This window comes from Sinocyclocheilus anshuiensis, unplaced genomic scaffold, assembly GCF_001515605.1.
Source record: "Sinocyclocheilus anshuiensis isolate Anshui unplaced genomic scaffold, SAMN03320099.WGS_v1.1 scaffold906, whole genome shotgun sequence".
Lineage (NCBI taxonomy): Eukaryota > Metazoa > Chordata > Actinopteri > Cypriniformes > Cyprinidae > Sinocyclocheilus > Sinocyclocheilus anshuiensis.
Genome location: NW_015540937.1, coordinates 524,193 through 538,793, shown reverse-complemented (window position 1 = coordinate 538,793; position 14,601 = coordinate 524,193). Strand labels below are relative to the sequence as shown.

The 14,601-nt window shown below is 35.3% G+C and overlaps 1 protein-coding gene across 7 annotated transcripts in view; it reads right to left on the bottom strand.

Annotated features, from left to right (window-relative positions):
* LOC107689588 (autophagy-related protein 16-1-like) overlaps positions 1-14,601 on the bottom strand; it is a 20,128-nt gene that overhangs the window by 1,048 nt on the left and 4,479 nt on the right. For 3 of the 7 annotated variants that reach the window (XM_016487621.1, XM_016487622.1, XM_016487618.1), the window contains exons 7-19: positions 13,353-13,418; positions 12,187-12,273; positions 11,970-12,032; positions 11,437-11,481; positions 9,447-9,549; positions 7,471-7,576; positions 6,914-6,984; positions 5,329-5,400; positions 4,558-4,678; positions 3,379-3,484; positions 3,140-3,289; positions 2,182-2,229; positions 1,533-1,634 (exon numbers count right to left, since the gene is read on the bottom strand). In XM_016487621.1, coding sequence (XP_016343107.1) covers positions 1,533-1,634; positions 2,182-2,229; positions 3,140-3,289; positions 3,379-3,484; positions 4,558-4,678; positions 5,329-5,400; positions 6,914-6,984; positions 7,471-7,576; positions 9,447-9,549; positions 11,437-11,481; positions 11,970-12,032; positions 12,187-12,273; positions 13,353-13,418 — 1,140 coding nt within the window. Of the gene's footprint in view, positions 1-1,532; positions 1,635-2,181; positions 2,230-3,139; positions 3,290-3,378; positions 3,485-4,557; positions 4,679-5,328; positions 5,401-6,913; positions 6,985-7,470; positions 7,577-9,446; positions 9,550-11,436; positions 11,482-11,752; positions 11,816-11,969; positions 12,033-12,186; positions 12,274-13,352; positions 13,419-14,601 lie in introns of all 7 variants that reach the window. The other 4 variants (XM_016487619.1, XM_016487620.1, XM_016487623.1 and 1 more) reach the window with 4 other exon arrangements.

Genomic DNA, 14,601 nt, shown 5'->3' with positions numbered 1-14,601 from the left:
CGAGGATTCCATTCTAAATACAGCCTGTGTGTGTGTGTGTGTCTGTGTAAGTGTGTGTCTGTGTGTGTAAGTGTGTGTGTGTCTGTGAGTGAGTGTGTGGGTGTGTGTCTGTGAGTGAGTGAGTGAGTGTGAGTGTGTGTGTGTGTCTGTGAGTGAGTGTGTTTGTTTGTTTGTGTCTGTGTGTGTATGTGTCTGTGAGTGTGTGATTCTGTGTGTGTGAGACTGTTAGTGTCTGTGTGTCTGTGTGTGTGTGTGTGTGTGTGTGGTCTTTTCTTTATTGAAATTTAAGGAGCCTATTTTACTCTGCGGTGAGCAAACAGCTCTTGCCCACTCTTTCAGGAAGTATCCTTGAAAGCAGAAAATCTTAGCAGACAAGCTCAAAGAAAATGAAGCACTATTGCAAATGTTTATCCAAACACCACATCACGACCAGTGCCAATAACTGGAGGCGCGTGTGTGATTTTCTCAGCATTTAATCACAATTACAGTCCTGTCATATCAAAGGCATGATTCTTGCATCAGGCTTATATGAATGGATGAAGTGAAGACGACAGATTCCGGGACGTGTCTAAGAATGCCTGCTGTGGGTATGACTTCATCCTCTCTGGTTTACTGATGAAAGATCACTTTTTATGTGGAGAGATGATCTCCACACAAATCTATTCTTGAGTCACAGAAGAGAGTCACATCTTGGACTTCCATCATGCAAAGCTTTAGCTCATTTTTAGTCCAGATGGTACAATGTGACGTTTTCTACTTGATCTATTCACTTCCTACCCCTCCTCTGATTTCCCGCACACACAGTCAACTTCGGGATGGTTAATTGACCTCAAAATAAGGAAGCAGCAGTGAGGGCAGCTAGCGCTTCCTGTCACAGTGTGTGTACGGCAAAGTCCCTCAGCTTGTGCTGTGATCAATATTGTGATACACTCGGGTTTCAGCCCCTCCTGATCCTGGATCTTATCATGTCTATGTAGACCTCAATGCCTGTATGGATAGTTGTCCCTGGCACTGTGTCAGTTGTGGCTATTTACAGATCTCAGCCTGCTAGAAGCACAGATAATGTCATTAAAAATAAGAGATTTAGTCAGTGATTTGTGTGTATTTTCAAATATATTTAGAAACAACAGGAAAAGTTTAGAAAAAATATATTTGTTTGTGTGAGTGTGTGAGTGTGTGAGTGAGTGAGTTTACTTAGCTAAACTCTTGGCTCAAAATTGTCAGAAGTCTAAATCTGTCAGAATCTAAATTAAAAAAAAAAGTGTTGCAATCAGCTAGTCTAATACTATAAGACTAATATACTATAAGTATAATAAGGCATCCCCCCATTTAGAATGCGTGTGTGTATTTATAAGTAACATGGTTGAAAGTATCAGTACTAGTGTGTGCGTCATTACTTAGCTATTCTTTGGGGGGAAATGTTCCCAGAAGTTAGCTAAAGCTGACCAAATCTCCCAGGTATTCGTAGGTATGTCCTCAAGACATTGAAAGCATCAATGTGTGTGTGTGTGTGTGTGTGTGGTCCTGCTCACCTGTGACCCTTATCAAGGGTTTTGTCTAGTTTCCCCGTCAGAACGTTCCAAATGTACAGAACGCCGTCTGCAGAACCGGCCGCCACGTAACTTCCATCAGGACTGAAAACACAAACACTCAGAGCTCATACATGCGCACCACAGATGCAGTCAGGTGATTAACGAGCTTTATGAGTCGATGAAAAGCTAATTAATTCAATCAAATGTAACATTAACATAAATAACCAACAATCCGCTAAAATAAAAGCTCAAGGATTTGAAATGTAAAAAGCTTGTGGGTTTGAATATTTGAAAGTAAAGAATTTAATACATAAATACTTTAACTATACTTTATTAACTATATTATTAAAAAAATATCATCATCATCACATATTCATTTGTTTATAGTACAACTGTAATTAACATAATATATTTCTGTTATTTAAGTAATAAATTATAATATAATAATAACAGTTCAAATCGCAATATTTTGTGCCTAGCATCCATATACATGTTATTAGAAACACACCTGTTCAAATGACCCAAACCAGCCTAATTAGACAGGATTTCCTCAAGAACAACTAGTCAGCTAATCAGTCAGGAAACCCACTAAATAGTCCATTTTAAAAATGTGTATGAAAAACAAACTCATGCACTTCACTGCTCTCACCTGAACGTGACCCTGGTGAAGTCTGAACCACACTTGAAACCTTGAGCACTGCAGAAAAACAAAAATTACCATTTTGATTAGAAATCTCAATGCATTTGCAACCCTGCCACACAAAAGCAGTTTTAAGTCGCTGGGGTATATTTGTAGCAATAAAAGTTTAGTAATCTTACAAAAAAAATGAATTTAAAAAAATTCACATTTTCAGAACCAATAACTAGAACTAGAACTAGACTAGACTAGATAACTAGTATATATATATAGAATAGAGATGTACACTAGTATTCCATTCTAAATACAGCCTGTGTGTGTGTGTGTGTCTGTGTAAGTGTGTGTCTGTGTGTGTAAGTGTGTGTGTGTCTGTGAGTGAGTGTGTGGGTGTGGGTGTGTGTCTGTGAGTGAGTGAGTGAGTGTGAGTGTGTGTGTGTGTCTGTGAGTGAGTGTGTGGGTGTGTGTCTGTGAGTGAGTGAGTGAGTGTGAGTGTGTGTGTGTGTCTGTGAGTGAGTGTGTGGGTGTGTGTCTGTGAGTGAGTGAGTGAGTGTGAGTGTGTGTGTGTGTCTGTGAGTGAGTGTGTGGGTGTGTGTCTGTGAGTGAGTGAGTGAGTGTGAGTGTGTGTGTGTGTCTGTGAGTGAGTGTGTTTGTTTGTTTGTGCATTGCTAAGAACTTCATTTGGACAACTTTAAAGATGATTTTCTCAATATTTTGATTTTTTTGCACCCTCAGATTTCAGATTTTCAAATAATGTTATCTCTGCCGAATATCGTCCGATCCTAACAAACCATACATCAATGGAAAGCTCATTTATTCAGCTTTCAGATGATGTAGAAATCTCAATTTAAAAAATTGACCCTTATGACTGGTTTTGTGGTCCATGGTCACATTTTAAGTTGGAATACCAAACAGTAATGTACAACAACCAGATAAACTATTATACAAAGTAAAAAAGGTGTGAGCAACGCACTTAAACGTCTGTCGCACTGCATTACTGCGCAGATCGATGATCTTCACCAGGTCGTCACGAGAGCAGCTCAGCAGCTCGGTCCGGTCGTGATTGAGGTCCAAAGAGGTAACGCGTCCCAGCAACTCCAGCTCATGCACGATACTCTCCGCCCTAAACACCAGAAATATTAGTGACTGAGACAGAAGTATCTGAGCATTGCAGCCTAACTCTACGTCTTCTCCAGTCAAATCCTGACTCACCTGATGTCCCAGAAACGAACTTTCTTATCGAAGTGTCCGCTCATCACACACTGCTCCGTGCAGACGATGTCATTACAGCTAGAACCAGCAAACACCGTCTTCATGCCTGAGAAAGAGAGTCTTATTAAGCTGATACTTCAAGACAATTAAAAGCAACCAGCAATTTCCATGAGTACAAATTCAGAGAAATAACTGTTCAATAAACCATCAACTACCAGAAAACTTTCGTTTTTAAAACTAGATACTTTTACACATTTTAGTTTTGTCTGTTCCTGTAAGAAATAAACAAAAATAAACTAATATTTAATATTAATTAAATACTAATGTAATTACAATTAACTTAAATATGAATGAATAAAGTCGATTTTTACAATTCTCATTGAAAAAGTTGTTGAAAAAACAAACTAATATTTAATGTTAATTAAATTTGAATCAAGTATTAATGTAATATTAAACCAAATTGATATTAATTTTAAAATAATTAAACAAATTAAAACAAAATGAACTAATATTTAATATTAATTAAATATTAATTAAATTAATATTTAATGAAATTAATATTAATATTTAGTTTGTAATTTTTACAATTCTCATTAGAAATCCTGATGCATTTAAAGTTGAAACCAGTTGAAAAGTTGAAAATGAACGAATAATGTTAAATGTTAATCAAATATTAATGTAATATTAAATTAATTAATATTAATTTCAAAAAATTAAAATTAATATTTAGTTTGTCTATTTTTTACAAAAATCACTAGAAATCCTGGTGCATTTAAAGTTAAAACCTGTTGAAAAGTTGAAAAACTTAAAAAATATAATAAAAAATAAATAAATACAAATATTTAAAAATATTTAATTGAGAAATAATATTTAATATTTAATTTAATTAACACCAATTCAATTAATTAATTAAATATGAATTAATGTTAATATTTTTTATATTAATATTTAGTTTGCAACACGGAACACAGAAATGGACAAACAACATTTTCTGAAGGTCAAGCAAAAGGACAAAAGGCACTGTTTTGCATCTTACTCACAGACAGTGGCAAATAATGTGTTTTTTGAACATTAAAGCATGTCAACATATTCTGTTACACCAAATACACAAAATAATGATCTTTAAAAAAGCATCATATGACCCCTTTAAGAAGAAGTATAACTACTAAGGTCTCTTACAGACTTTGCTGCGTAAGTCCCAGAGCTTGAGCGTTCGGTCGTAGCTGCCAGAGACGATCCGAGCGTTATCGAGGAGAAACCGAGCGGATAAAACCTTCCCGCTGTGCCCTGTGAGTGTGTGCTTTGGGAAAAGACAAATACAATGAATGGAAAACTTAAGATGTGTGGTTTCTAGTAGCAAATGAGATTCAGTTCAGCACAGATTCAGGTCTCAGAATGATTTTTGAGATCAGCTGACCAGCCTCCTTCAGTCCAGCCCTCCTGTGTGTCATGTTTCTGTGGGATGTTTCTGTCAGAGTCTCACTGGATCCTCTCGAAAAGACTCTTATGCAGCAGAAACATCCATTATATCAGCCGCCACATCAAACCAGGGCTGCACAACTAGAGCATGCTTGGGAGTATTAGTAGGGCCGGCTGGGAGGGACGAGGAGACTGGAAGAAGAGCTGGACATCAGACCTTTTACATCACATCACTGACCTTCGACCCAATAATTCAAACTTGAAGTTTGCTGCAGCGGCATTTTTATTTTTATTTTTTAAAGCAAGCAAAACTTGCATTGATGTAATGTTTGATTATTTCTGATGCATTAAAAAAAAACTGAAACCATCAATAATTAAATGCATGAACAATAAGAGACATTTTATTGTCAATATGACTGAAAACCTTTGCAACATTTACAGCTAAATATGCATTTAGACTAAAACAACTGCTGGAGTCTTTGATTATATGCTAACATGCGTGCATGGCTGTGTTTTCAGTGAAATGCTCACCCGCAGTCTGTAGTCATCAACAGTCCAGATTCTGCTGGCGAAATCATTCGACGCAGCCAGTAGATACGAGCCCTGCAGAGCACAAACACACTGCTGTCAGTCACCACAGTAAAAACACACCTCACTTTCATTTGTGTTCATCACTGGCTGAAGATATGCATTACATATAGCTCACGTTATGCGTAGACTGATGGTCTGAAATTAAGACCCTATTAATTCAATTGGGTTTTTGTGGCTTTTTATCTATATATGACAGTGAACTCCTGAGACAAAAGAAACATTTAGCAGATACATGCATTTAAATGGATTCATGTGCATTTTGTGTGTACACACCATAAAGCATCTGCTGAATGAATAAATTAAAATGTTTTGTACAATAAAATGCTCTCTTGAATTAAAATGTCCCCTTAGCCGATATTATAAACAATGACTGTATCCGACGAGATATACTAAGTAGCAAATCATGGTTTTGTTGTGAATTTAAATGAAAAATTACGAGGTCAAAGACCATGTTAAAAATGTAACGTATGCATATACGCTTGTTGAATCGATCACAATAAGATCAATAACATGCATTTGCTAAAAAGATCTACAGAATTTTGACTTTAAGGATATTTTCCAGAAACAATACTTGAAAATATGGAGAATCTGCAATTGTCAAATCATTTCATGAGGTCTTTAGGGCCCTATGAAATACATTTTTATTTTTTCCCCAAATACCGTGTTTTCTATTTTATTTTTCTGGGTTCTGTTTTAAAGAGTCACATAACTTTTAATAATCAAATATCACATCTAATCAATTGAATTCATAAAACTTTAACAATTTCATCTTCTAAAATGTAATGCAAAAATACTTTTAAAATTAATATTGTTTTTTATTTACTTTTTTTATTATTTGTTATTTTTTTCTTTATTTTTTATTTTATTTAAATTAATTTTATTTTATAGTAAAAATTTCTTAACATCACGTTACACCAAACTTTTAATTTGCTGGCTTGTAGTGAAGAACTTAAGAGTTAAATATTAAATCGTAATTAAATATTAATGTAATAATAACGTAATTAATATTTAATTAAATTAATTAAGATTAATATTTAGTTGGTCATTTTTACAACTCTCGTTAAAATCCTGATGCATTTAAAACCTGTTGAAAAGTGTAAAATGAACTAATATATAATGTTAATTAAATGTTAATCAAATATTAATGTAATATTAAATTAATTAATATTAATTCAAAAAATAAACATTAATATTTAGCTTGTCTATTTTTTACAATAATCAATCTCGCAGTGAAGAACTTAAGAGTTTTAGTGTGTATTTGAGGACAGTTTTTATCAAATAAAAAGGTGAAATTGCTTGTGACCTCTCAAAATGATTTATTCATCCAAAAATTGGCCAAAAATCAACCAATTATATAGAAAATTTCATCAGCAAATGATGGATTTCCTTGATTACGTCTGTGTTTTCTGCATTAGGGAAACCATAGAGCTCTAGGTTGTCATATCAGATATTCTTTTCTTTTATCAGCAGCTGTATCCTTATTTAAAGATGTAGTGTTAATAGTAAAGTAGACAGAATAACTCACCGCACTATCAAACTCTATGCTGGTGATTCCAGCATTACTGCCCGTCAGCGCACCTTTAGGTTCACATCGCCCTGGAGAAACAAAAAAAAAAGCTTTTAAAACCTCCCACGGACAAACCTGAACATCTACTGAATCTTTGCTTCAGGAGGAAACAGAAATTCTGCAGTGGTTTCATTAAACCTTGTGAAACTGAGCTGGCATAACGCACAATTCGGCCGACTTCCTCTTTGAAACGACTGAAGGTCTCAGCTTGAAAACTTGAGATCATGAGCCTGTCTTCAGTCCGACCCTCCTGTGTGTCGTGCTTCTGTTTGACGCTGCTGTTATCAAGTCGTCTTATTCTCGAAAAGACTCTACATATACAGCAGAAACGTCCATAATATCAGCCGCCTCCTCCAACCAGCGATGCACGACTAGAGCAAGCTGGACAAAATGAGCCGAGGCTGCTGGGAGGGACGGGAGGACTGGAAGGAGACGAAGGCTTCAGACCTTTTACATCTCATCACTGACCTCTGAACCCTGATGAAACGGTGAATGATAATACAGGTGTACAGTACCAGAAACGACCTCCCAGAGCTTCACCCTGCGGTCCATTCCTCCCGTGGCAAGCAGACGGGAACCGGGACTGAACCTCACGGCGTTCACTTCTCCATCGTGGGCGTCCTACACACAAACACACCAACACAATCACTCGAGGAAGATTATGAGTTTTACGGTTCTGCTTTTAGAGACTCAAATTAAACAGGCCGCCTGTTGTGCTGAAATGTGGGTTTTGCGTTGTTTTCCATGCAATTCACCCAAAAAATTAATAAACTGACACTACAGATTCATGTAAAAACAGAAAACCTTTATTGGAGCTTGTCAGAGACTAAAAACGAAATATGAGAAATTAATAGATACATCCTTTATGCAGTGAATTTTGGCGGCTGATAAGGTAAAAAAAAAAAGGAGATTTAATTTATAAATTGTAATGTGTGTGCAAAATACAGACAATCTATTCAATTATAAATAGTGATATCAATATATTTTGAGAATGTGATTTAAAAACTAATTTTATTTGAGATATGTAAATTGCAATTCAATTTCAAAATTAAAAATAAATCCACACATATACAATATATACTACACGTATATTTTAATGACAATTCATGTATAAAACAGTTTGTCCTTTTTCATTTGTTATTTCACATTTTCAAATTTTAATAAATTTATAGGGGTCAATTTGACCCACCTATTTTTATGTTCTAAATTAACTGCACACACACACACAAAATACAAATATTTCCTTATTTTTTGTGAAATGATTTTTGGCAAATTGCATGGAAACCTATGGGGGAGTCAATATGAGCCCAACATAAAGGTCGAGACAAAATCTGTACAGCCTTTCCAAAACACATATGTGACCCTGGAACACAAAACCAGTCATAAGGGTAAATTTTTTGAAATTGAGACGTATACAGCATCTGAAAGCTGAATAAATAAGCTTTCCATTGATGTATGGTTTGTTAGGATAGGACAATATTTGGTCGAGATACAACTATTTGAAAATCTGGACTCTGAGGGTGCAAAAAACTCTAAATATTGAGAAAATCATCTTTAAAGTTGTCCAAATTAAGTTCTTAGCAATGCATATTACTAATCAAAAATTAGGTTTTGATATATTTACGGTAGGAAATTTACAAAATATCTTCATGGAACATGATCTTTACTTAATATCCTAATGATTTTTGGCATAAAAAGAAAAATCTATGATTTTGACCCATACAATGTATTTTTGGCTATTGCTACAAATATACCCCAGCGACTTAAGACTGCTTTTGTGCTCCAGGGTCACATATGTGTCGATACTTCGCCTGCACATTCATGACCCTAAATGAGAAATATTCATAAAGTTGGAAAAATAAATAAATAGTTCAAGCACTTTGAAAATCAAGTGTGGGTCAAATTGACCTGCAACACAATAGAAGGGTCAAATTTAATTCGATTAAATTACATTTACAGTGTTATTAGTGCACTAATATATAGGTTGGTTTCCTGTTGTTGCTTTTAAAACTTGTAGCATTCAGATTCACCAAACTTTGACTGAAAATGAAATGGAAATTCAACCAAATCACTTGCTCCCAGTCTAAAGCAAAATTAGTCAAATAAACAAGGTTTTCTCCTGTTTTGAGCTTGTTTTAAAGGTCTCAGCTTGAAAACTTGAGATCATGCACCAGTTTAACGTTCTCCTCCCGTCTGGCCCTCCTTTGTGTTGTCCTTCTGTTGGACGCTGCTGTCGAGGTCACAATCGGTTCTCTAAAAGACTCTTATTCAGCAAAAACGTCCAAAGTATCAGCCGCTACCTCGAACCAGCAATGCACAACTAGAGCATGCTGGGAAATAATCAAGAGGGGCTGCTGGGAGGGGCGGACGGACTGGGAGGAGACCTGGATATCAGACTTTTTACATCACATCACTGACCTTTAAACCCTGACCTCTGCAGATCAACAGAGTGAAGGCTGCATGAAAGAGAACGAATGAAAGTGACACTCACAAAGACGTGCAGCGCAGTGGAGGGAACTCGGACATCAGCGCAGGCCGACGGCACCTCTGCGCTTTCAGGAGACGAGCCAAACGAATTCACCGAGCGACGCCTTCTGAGGGAAAGAAAGCGCATGTGTCACACGGGCTCAGCTGAAGTCATACTGGATGATCTTACGCTCTCATATGTGACCCTGGAGCACAAAAGCAGTCTTAAGTCGCTGGGGGATATTTGTAGCAATAGCCAACAATACATTGTATGGGTCAAAATTATTGATTTTTTGAAGATATTTTGTAAATTTCCTACCGTAAATATATCAAAACTTAATTTTTTGATTAGTAATATGCATTGCTAAGAACTTCATTTGGACAACTTTAAAGATGATTTTCTCAATATTTAGATTTTTTTGCACCTTCAGATTCCAGATTTTCAAATTGTTGTATCTCTGCCAAATATTGTCCTATCCTAACAAACCATACATCAATGGAAAGCTTATTTATTCAGCTTTCAGATGATGTAGACATCTCAATTTCGGAAAAATTGACCCTTATGACTGGTTTTGTGGTCCAGGGTCACATGTTTCTTGCAAAACATGTCATCTTCATAAAGAGGGTCATTCACGGACTGAAGCTGTTATAACTGCATGACTGCATCTGTAACATTGATTATAGCATGGCAATATTTGAGGTGAAATGTAAAACTCGCCTCTTTGACACAGAAACAAAACTGATGCACATAAAACACTTCAAAGCAAACTTAAATCTATGCAGGGTGGGTGATGATATTGATATTTAAAATTATATTGCATTTTTATAGATTAGAATGTGTGTAAAATACAAACTAAAAATGCTTATCTGTCTAGATTTAAAAATTAAATTCTAAATAAGAAAAAATATATATTTAAGTTTCATAAATTATGATACGTGTATAAAATTGATAAATGATAAATAGCGATGTCCATATATTTTGATGTGCTTTAAAAATAATTAGAAGGAAAACTTTGAGAACTCAAGTAAATTGCAATTTAATTGAGACATCTAAAATAAATGTTAACTACATATATTTTTAATGACAATATGAATAAAATACACACAAATAAACTATTTTTAAAATTTGATAATGAGATTTAATAACACATGTAAAAGGCTAAAGACAAACAAATTGACAACTCGTGTAAAATTCAATTAAATAAAAAAATATACATTTAATTGTGATTTACATGAGTTGTGTGTGTGTATAACATGTAAGATACAAGTATACAGTGGGTACGGAAAGTATTCAGACCCCCTTAAATTTTTCACTCTTTGTTATATTGCAGCCATTTGCTAAAATCATTTAAGTACACATACAGCTGTTCCCTCACCACAGTGCAACAGTGAAAAGGGACCCCTTTCAAACAGTGTCGCGTTCCGAGCGTTGTTTAAGCAACATACACCGGTTTTGCGGTATTTTAAAAATTCATATCATAACAAAAATAAACACCGGTATTCGGTATGAACCGGTATACCGCCCAGCACTAATATATATATGTCTTTTTTTTTATTTGCATTGATTGTAAAGCTAATTTTTTGAGCTTCAGATGCCACACTGGAAACCTTATAATTACTGGATAAATGCACAATTAAACCAGACATTATCAGATCATTCCTAACATAATTCCCTCAATCAGTGAATGCAAAACCAATATAAAATTTATAGAAATGTCTCCCAGCTCGTAGTTTTACCTGGCAAATCACCCACCCAGCCAAAACTCACACACAACTACACACAGAGCAACGGGCAGCCTGCAAACATCACAAATAGATCCAAAAACACAGCAGCATCCTACAGGAAATGACACATATACGAGGAACAGGAAGCATTGAGAGCAGTTACCCACAATCCCTTTCACAGCCCTTCTGAAATATAATTGTTAGCATGCTTCAGGGTTCACATCAGCACAGAATCGCTCTCTCACACACACACACACACACACACTTCCTGACACCACAGTGTGTATCACCTGGAGTCAGATGGGACGAAACCAGGTTGGACAGAATCAGACAAGCTGCAGACACAGAGAGAGTGTAGAATGAGACACGCACACACACACACACACACACACATTCACTCACACACACACAAAAGAGAGTTACAAAAACATGTCCAGGCCAAAATAAGAAATGTTTTTTGCACATTATAGGATCATTACGATGTTTTGCATTGTTTTGCGTCACTCCATGACTTAAATATGACCTGGAGATGTTCTAGACAGGTTTTGTGTGCAAAATGAAGAAGAAAAGTAACATTTGTGCCCATACACACAGACTGAAACATACCCAAAGATATTAGAGATGGAATCCAGCAGTCCAGCAGGAGGAGGAGGCTGAGACACTCGTCTACTGAGAAACAGACACACAGCATCAGTTACGGCATTCACTGAACAGCATGAGTTGTGAAATCTGTAACTCTGTGTGTGTGTGTGTGCATGTGTGTATGTATGTGAATGAAGAAGAAAAGTAACATTTGTGCCCATACACACAGACTGAAACATACCCAAAGATATTAGAGATGGAATCCAGCAGGCCAGCAGGAGGAGGAGGCTGAGACACTCGTCTACTGAGAAACAGACACACAGCATCAGTTACTGCATTCACTGAACAGCATGAGTTGTGAAATCTGTAACTCTGTGTGTGTGTGTGCATGTGTGTATGTATGTGTATGTGTGTGTGTGTGTATGTGCGTGTGTATGTGTATGTGTGTGTGTGTTTACCTGGGTGCGCGACTGGTCTGTCTGCTCGGTGACGTTTCACCCGTTCCCTTCCCAGCATCCTCTGAGAGAACTTCGATGTCATCATCTCTAGACCAATCAGAAAACAGCATCCAGTGGGATTTCAGAATGATTTAACAGGATTCCCAAAAGCTACAGAAATTAACCAGGGCTTGAATTCATACCTATTAAATAATATTTGACATAAATGGATGATACATTGTATTTTGATATGCCCTCATAAACGGCAAAAACTACCCCCAAAAATTCAAATCAAATGAGTAAATATTAACGTAAAATATAATATCTATGACTTTGACAGGTATTTGACTACTAGACCTGTGTTGTTATTGTTAAGTAAAACTATTTAAAAAATTTGGTAATTGAAATAAAGCTAAAATAAAATATAAATATTAGATGAAAAGCTTAAACGTAAAACACTTAAATTAAAAAATAAAAAATGCTGCCTTGGAAAATAACTAAGTTTAAGTACTAAAATTATTAAAAATGAAATAAAAATGTAAATAAAAATAGAAATATGAAGCTAATAGCAATATGGAAACAAACCAAAAAAAACAACTTAAACTATAATGAAAACTTAAAAGCACTTAAATTAAAATGAGAAATGCTGCTTTGACAACTAACTGAAATAAATTCGTTTAAGTACTAAAATTACTACAATTAAAATGGGGAAAAAAATATTATAAAGCTAAATGCTAAATATAAATATTTTTTTAAAATTACTAAAACTAAAATGAAAACTGAAAATGTAAAATTTAAAGCCAATTCAAAATGAATAAATACGACAATAGTATACAAATAACACTAATGGATACAAATGTTTATTATTTTAAAAAGAGTGTGCTCACAAAGAGTGTTTTCACTATAGAAATCTCCATTATTGTAAATTGTATAATTTTATTTATTTTCATGGCAAAAACTCAATTACAAAAATGCAAATATCACATAAACACAATAAAAACCAAGCAAACACAGCACGTAATATTACAAAAGATTTTTTAAATTAACATGATAAAAATTCTAAAACCTTTTCAGTTCTTAAGTGAACTAACTTCATAAAAGAGCTTTCTACTTGCATTAAAACCGGGACAGTCCAAAACAATATGTTTCACTGTACCTAGTAGACATATTTCTAAACACAAACTCACGGGTCTATAGGAAGAGGTTCCTTCGCTGCGTCCGCCAGTTCCTTCTGAAGCTTCGCCTGTCTGCGCCTGCAAGGATATCAGTGTGTTAAACACACTTTACACACACATTTAAACTCTACTGAACCTCCCAGCCTGTTTCAAACAACCAATCACGAGGAGAATCATAATGAGCTCATTTCTGCATGGACGGTCAGGTAACGAGACCCTTTTTTCAGCATAGGTGGTCAGAAACTGATGGGTGGCGGCCAATCACGCATTTCCATTGTTTTTAAACGACTCTTAACGACTGATCGATTTAATCAGCAAGATCGAGAGTGTTCAGCTCACACACAAACGAGCCGTTAACGACGTCGTTTACACGCATGATGAACTTAAAGGTCGTACAAAAGAAAGGGTATTTTAGAAGCACAAATAGTCTAGCATCCAGATTTCAGGTTCAAACTTGAGTTGAATATAGGGGTGTGCGATATTGACAAAAAATTATATCTCTATATTTTCTGGGATTTTATCGATAACTAGACGATATTTTGCTGAGTGTGTTATTGTGCTGGTACCTTAAGGACTGCCGAAGACAGCTGACTCCTAATGTTTTTAATATTCTTCATATTCTGTGTGGTGGTCAGTTCATACTGATAGAAATTAATCTTTTCCAATAAGTTTAAACAGATGTTTGCATTTTATGGGCATTTTTACCTTTATAAAGCCATTTTTTCTAAAAGTGTCCATTATCTTTTGAGTCAAATTCTTACATTTAATCAGGGAATTAGAATAATAAGACATTTGGGCTGTTACCAAGCAAATGAAATCAACACAGAAGCTGCATCTGAAGTGGCATTTAGATGTATTTACACAAATGCATTTAACCTGCAATTACAAATGCATAAATAATGTTTTGATATATTAAACATAAAACGTTGAATACTGATATCTGAAATGATTTAAAACATGAAAAAAATAAAATTAAATGAAAAAAAAAGAAAAGAAAGAAAAAGCCGAAATTTGAAATTAAAACCGACAGTAGGTGGCAGCAAATCACTGTTAATAAGTGTGTCATTGCGATTGAACCGAATCATTTAAAGGGGTCATATGATGCGATTTCAAGTTTTCCTTTCTCTTTGGAGTGTTACAAGCTCTTGGTGCATAAAGAAGATCTGTAAAGTTGCAAAGACTAAAGTCTCAAATCCAAAGAGATATTCTTTATAAAAGTTAAGAGTCAGCCACGCCTACCTAAAACGGCTCATTCTAACAC